General features: G+C 34.2%; 1 protein-coding gene across 1 annotated transcript in view; it reads right to left on the reverse strand.

Moving 5' to 3' along the window:
* The window catches only part of CPO (carboxypeptidase O), a 36,887-nt gene extending 32,890 nt beyond the window's left edge, over nt 1-3,997 (reverse strand). Inside the window, exon 1 of the mRNA XM_003765990.3 lies at nt 3,918-3,997. Coding sequence (XP_003766038.2) covers nt 3,918-3,997 — 80 coding nt within the window. The remainder of the gene's footprint in view (nt 1-3,917) is intronic.
* Nucleotides 3,998-7,006: the final 3,009 nt, after the last annotated feature.

Genomic DNA, 7,006 nt, shown 5'->3' on the forward strand with positions numbered 1-7,006 from the left:
AATGTGACTATGAAATTAGAATGGTCAGATAAGCAGGGGCCAGGTAACAGAGAACTTTAAATCTTAGTCTGGAAATCTCAGGGAGGGGAGAGGAAATGGAGAAAGGGAGAGAATTTGTAATTTAAATTGTTTTTAAAGAATGTTAAAAAAAATTAAAAAGAATGTTTAAAAATGTTTTTACATATAATTGGAAAAATTAAAAAAATATTGGGCTTGAATTACAAAATGAAAAAAGGAGAACAAGTGATTTTAATAATAGGCCAAAGAACTTAATAGATAAGTAAATGAATAAACTTGAAAGATAAGTATTAAGAAAGGTCCAAACCAGATCTTTCTCACTGAAAGGAATACCTTGAATCCAATCTTGAACTTTTTCTGTTTGCTCTGAAGTAGTTGTTGATTCCTCTACATAGGGGTTCTTAATCTCAGTGAGATTAAGTCTGTGAATTTAGTAGTGAGTATTTGGATAATTGCATTTTAATAAAAATTGTTTCTTTTGTAAATCTATGTATTTAAAAACATTTTTCTGAAAAGAAATTGGTAACTTTCATCAGGCTGCCAAAAGTATCTACAACAAAGTAGGTGAAGAACTTAATGTTCTATAATAATATATGGTTATATTTGTCACTTGAATGAAGCCATTCCTCATAGAGGCAGTTTTTCTTAAGGCATACTTGGGTTGGGGGCAAGAAGAAGAGCCATTACATAGATCTTAGAGCTGAAAAAGCATTTAGTCTTTGGTTATATGATCCAGCTCCCATCCCCCATTTACCATTTTACTGATTAAAGGCCCAAAAGACCTAAATGATTGTGTTAATATTTCTTAGCATCTTGGTAAACATGTCCTTTCTGCCCCTCACTAACTATTTTTCAGAAGTTATCTTTTTGAAGTGATTGACTCCTAGAGTGGGCCAAGGAAGGATCAGATTCCTTTCTTTCTACTGAGTTCATCTAAGATAGAAAAAACCTGACCCTCCAGTGTTCAGGTGAAGGCTTTTGATATTAAAAAGAGCTTACCCTTTTAATATTGAACCAAAATATGATTCTTAACCTCCCCAAGTCAAATAGAAAACCTAAGCCAATATTTAAACCCCTCATTCAGAAGCCGCTATTGCTTTTTACTTTGTCAATTTCTAGGCTGTTGCATAATACATGAGGAATGGGAAGGAAAGGGAAAGCTAGCTAATCCCCCAAATTAGCACCTTTCTTATTTCACGTGATCAAATGGAAGGATTATTGTATTCTGTGTATTCTTTTTGAACTGGAACTCATAAAATGTTTAACAGAGAAAATGATTCTTTGCGATTCATCATTAATATATTCCCTAGATCAAAAAATCACCACTCAGTGTTTTGACAGGCATCCACAAAGAAGTTTCTGTGCAACAAATATTGGTGCAAAAATGATGTGTTTGAGGGCCCTCAGGGAGAAAAGAAGCTACTTAAGCATTTTGTGATGTTTTATTTTCAAAGCAATTAACAGAAGTCTAATGAGTTTCCAGAATGGAAATGATAGCCAGTAATTACTATTTTTTGAGTTGGTAGGAATCATAAGACAAGAAGCATTTTGTTTCAATACTGGTAAATGAAAATAAATTTGAAAATGATCAATAAGGACAAATAGACACATTCTAAACTGTTTTTTTCCCCAAGTCCTATAATGAGGTGAGGTCAGCAGGAAGCCAGCTCATTTGAAGCCCCCTGACTGTGGTCAGCCTCTTCAGTGGCTTGCTCAGACCTCGGAAATCATCTTTATTATTCTCCGGTCCAATCCCTTGTGAAATTGATGAATATTTTTATCTCTATTTTGCAGATAAGGTATTTCAGAAGCAAAAATTATTGCTATCAATAATGATGATGCTGGTCATGATGCAGATCACGATGATGATGATAATGTATCATGAAAGGAGCTCTACATTTGAATTTTAGAGGGCTCCTAATCAGAGCATCTGGACTTGAGTGCCAGATCTGCAACTTGGGTACATTGATTCATTTCTCTAAGTCTTGTTTTCCTCACATTTAAAACAAGGTGATTGGACTAGATCAGAGGTTTTTTAACCTTTGGTAATTTGAAGAAACCTATGGACCTCTTCCTAAAATAATTATTCATTATTATAATTGCTATAATAAAATAAAAATTCATTGTTGAAGGAAGTGCTAAATTTCAATTAAGAGATAATAAAAAGTAATAAAGAAGGTAATAAAAATGAAGACAAAATTTTTTATCACCTCTGTTCACATACCCTCCCCATTTTGCCTTAAAATTTCTCTACTACCTCCAATCTAGATTAGACAAGGCCAAATGACCTCTGAGGTTACTTCACAGTTCTAAGTTCTTGTTCTTATGACCTTAAGATTAATTCATATTTATTTAGTGCTTTAAAGCTGATGAACATGATGTCCTCAAAGCGCCCCCATGAGATAAGTAGTAGAAGAATTATCATCACCTTGTCTAGATTAGGAAACTGAGGCTGAGAAGTTAAATAACTTTTCCCATGTCCATATAGATTCAAAATGTCATCTCCACTCTTTTTGACTTCTTCTCATGTCACCTTTGTGAGGTTGCATATTGTCAGTGTGTAAGATGCAGCCCTAGGTGTGACAAATCTGGAAGCCTATCTGTGACCTTAAGGCAAATTACTAAAGCTCACTGTGTCCTCATTTTTCTCAATTAAATGATATCTGATATCTATCTAATTCAAGATCTGTGATGCTGATAGAGCAGCCAGGTAATGCAGTAGGAGAGCATTCAAGTCTAATGTCAAGAAAACTCATCTTACTGAGTTAAAAAAAATCTGATCTCTGACACGTATTAACTGTGTGACCTTAGTCAAGTCACAAGCCTTTTTTTCTTCAATTTCCTTATCTATAAAATTATTTGAAGAAGGAAATGGTAAGCCATTTGTGTATCTTCATCAGGAAAATCCCACCTAAGGTCACAAAGACTCAGATAACATCAAAATGACTGAATGACAACAAAAATGATCCTGATGGTGAAAAAAAATATTCAAACACATTATTTGGTATTGTGGAGAACAAGATCTCAGCAATTTGACTGAATTTAATCTGTGTATCTGATGAACTTGTCCCCAGTCACAGCACATGTTGGGGGTAGGGAGAAGAATGGAATTTATAAAGATCTAAGACTAAGTCTATCTGCTCAGTTTACACAGTCATGTGGCATAAATTCATGTTGGCAACAAAGATCAGGCTGAGAGTAGCATGTCAAATAGACCAAATGAGTGAACCAGAGCAAGCAAACTAAGAGATTATGAAAACATGGAATATGGATTTCTTTCCTTTTGTCTTTAATATTCACTCATTATTGAACTAAGGAAACTATTTCCAAGAACTGGTATGTTTTAGGCAAATGTTTACTATTAGATATTATTTCCTTTTCTAGGCAAATTTTGTTGATAAAGGTTCCAATACTTCTATCACTTTTATTACTGAAGTGGGAAAAAGTGTTTATCTTGAAATGGTCAGCTTCCTTCAAGTTTCAGCTGATATGTCAATGCCTACTAAGTTTTTTTCTTATTCCTTAGTTGTTAGTACTCTTACCATTTTCTTTTAAAATCTGTTTACATGTTGTCTTCTATCTCCCTTAGTCCAGGAGAATATAAATTCTTGGAGGGAAGAGATTATTTTTTCATTTTGTCTTTCTACCACCAGACCTGGGTAGAGCATCATACTTGTAGTAAACTGTTCATTAGATTGTGGCTTGAACACACTGGAATGACCCAGAACTGGACCCTTCTCCCCTTTTACATTGCTAAAAATTTTCTATTAAAATTATTTATAACAATTTCTTCTCTAAAATGATAGGGTTGTACTAGGTACCTTATCCAAGATCATTTCCAGGTTTACCAGTATATGTTTCTACAAATTTCAAAATTTTTCATTCTATTTTGTACTCACCCATCATGTTGCACTTTCAGCCCAAACTTTGGAGGGAAAAGAATCCCCAAGAGACAAATAGTCCAAAGCAGCTTCTTCATTCTTCTGCAGAGATATTATAGTGACCTAGGCCCCACTTACAGGAAAAGATGTCTCAGATAAAATAGAAAGGATTGTTCTCACAAATCCAGATAAAATAAATCAAAGCCATGCCCTCTGATTTTTATGACCAAGCTAAATGAGTAAATCTAAAATCAGGGTGGAATAAACCAAGATGATGTGAGTCCTGATCCCTACAAAATTTAACACAAATTCCTTTGTTGCTAGTTATATTTTTTTCCACCTTCTCTAGCCCCTTTCCTGATCTCCTTCTTGCTGATCATAAGAAGAACAAGAAGGCCTTTATACAAGATAAAAATAGCTGGCAAAGATATACAGAGCTATGCAAAGAACCTGACATGAATTGCCTTTTCACACCCTTGTGAAGTGGGTACTATCAGAATTATTCTCCTCAGAGACTTAGAGACACTATTACTAAGTGCAGGAGTTGGGGTGGGTATTGAAAGAGAATGTAGGACAAAATGACATTTTTCTTGCATGATAATACAAAAAAAGAGAGAGAGAGAGAAATGGTTTGAGGGTTAAAGACATCTTGTCTTTGCTTAAGACAAGTGGGTTATGGTGGAGAAAGTATGAGAGAAAATGGAGAAAATTAGAATCTAGGACTAGGTCTGAAATATGACAAGATGGCAGAAGATTCTGTTCCCATAGGAGCTTATGGCAGATAGTAATGTAAGCAGTCTGCCAAATAGATATCACAGGAAACATGGACGGAGAGGAAAGTCTTAGACTTTGGCAACTTGAGTTCCTTCCAATCACCAAGTCTTCCAGTTTCCTGAATTCCTGTTTGATTTGATCACACTGACTTCTGTCCTTGTTCTACTGTATATCATTACCCAGTTGATGATTCCTCATCTGGTTTCCAATAAAATTGTATATCTGTAACTATGTGTAATTGTTCTTTTTTCTTTAGTGTCCCACCTAGTAGAATTGACCAAATGGAAAAGGAGATACAATAGTTCTGAAGAGGATAATTTCTTAAAATTTAGAATTGGGCGAATGGAAATTAATGATTCAATGAGATATCAAGAAACAATCAAACAAAATCAAAAGAATGAAAAGATAAAAGAAAATGTGAGATATTTCATTAGAAAAATAAATAGCCTATAAAACAGATAAAGAAGAAATAATGTAAAAATTACTGGACTATTTGAAATTTATGATTTTTAAAAAGAGCCTAGACATTATCTTTCAAGAAATTATCCAGGGAAAGCTGCCTTGATAGTCTATAACCACAGAGTAAAATAGAAACTGAAAGAATCCACCAATCATTTTCTGAAAGAGATCCCAAAATACAAACTCCCAGAAATATATAGCTCAAAGGATTCTAATTGTTCCCTCAACCTAAGTGCCTCATGTAACCAACAACAAGCAGATTAGCATATACACATACCTGATTGCCACATGATAGTTTCCATGCCAGTTGGCTTAAAAATAACACAAAAATTAGCCAGTAAGAGATTTGTACCAATAGAATGCAGGGCAGGATATTGTACTATAATCAAAGAAGACTTTCCCCACTGTGGCACCTGGACACTTTCTTTCCTTTTCTGTCCTTGGGCAAACTTGTGCTAGTTATAATATTATTACCATATATTAATAATTCCCCAGTTAGCTTTTCTGTATGGGTAACCATATGTGCAGTTCCACAAAGGCTTTAGGACCTCCCCATGTCAGGAAATCCTTTCTATAACTCAAAGTGTACATATCTTGTGCTGTAATCAGCACCATTTATTTTAAAAATTCTTGTCTTGCTTTACTAAGTTACTGATTCTTTCAAGGAGTTTGCCTGTCCCACTCCCCACTTAAGCAATGAGTGCTTAAATCTCAATAAATGCCTTTATTGGATTTGGAGATGGCCTAAATCCTGTATTTTTTCAGATGACTCTATGGATCATTTGGCTAGATCCAATACAGCCAAGTTCCATAGCTCCCAAGTCAAGGAGAAAATATTATAAACACCCAGAAAAAATTCATATACAGTTAGGATAACACAAGATTTATCAGCTTCTACATTAAAGGATTAGGGGACTTGGATGTGATGTTCTGGAGAGCAAAGGATTTAAGATTATAAGGAAGAAGCACTAATCCAGCAAAACTGAATATTATCCTTCAGGGATTAATCAATCCTTCATTACAAAATGGATACTTAATGAAATAGAGGACTTACAAATATTTCTGATAAAAAAAATCCAGAACTGAATGACAAAATTTGACTTTCAAATACAAGATCCAAGAGAAGATTAAAAAGGTAAACAAGAAAGAGAAAAGGATTCAATAAGGTAAAACTGTTTACATTTCCATGTGGGAAGATGATATTCATAATTCCTAAGAACTTTCTCATTATTAGGGCAGTTAGGAGTATACAGAGACAAAGAACATGGGTGTAAATTGAATATCATGGGATTGTATTAGAAAAAAATGAAATTAAGAGGTGAGAGAGATGAATGCACTGGGAGAAAAGAAAAGGGAAAAGTAGAGTAGGGTAAATTATTTTACATAAAAGAGGTGTAAAAAACCTTTACACTGGAGAGGAGGATGAGAAGGGGGATACTTACTGTAGAAAGGATAAAGGAAGGAGAGAGAAAGAGACACAAAGAGACAGAGAGAGAGTGCAAGATAGAGAGAGTGAGAGAGAGAGAGGGAGAGTAAATGAGTGAGTGAGAGAAAGAGAGAGAGAGAGAGAGAGAGAGAGAGAGAGAGAGAGAGAGAGAGAGAGAGAAACAGGTAGAAAACAGGATTGAAGGAAAAACACAATAATCATAACTATGAAATACTTTTATAACAAATTTCTCTGATAAGTCTCATTTTTCAAATATAGAGAGAGTCACATTTGTGAAAATAAGAACTATTCCCTATTGTTAAATAGTCAAATGATATGAACAGATAGTTTTCAGATGTTGTAATCAAAACTATCTATAGTCATATAAAAAATGTTTTAAATCATTATTAATCAGAGAAATGCAAATTAAAACAACATTGAGGTACTA

The sequence above is a fragment of the Sarcophilus harrisii genome, chromosome 3 (assembly GCF_902635505.1).
Source record: "Sarcophilus harrisii chromosome 3, mSarHar1.11, whole genome shotgun sequence".
NCBI classification, from domain to species: domain Eukaryota; kingdom Metazoa; phylum Chordata; class Mammalia; order Dasyuromorphia; family Dasyuridae; genus Sarcophilus; species Sarcophilus harrisii.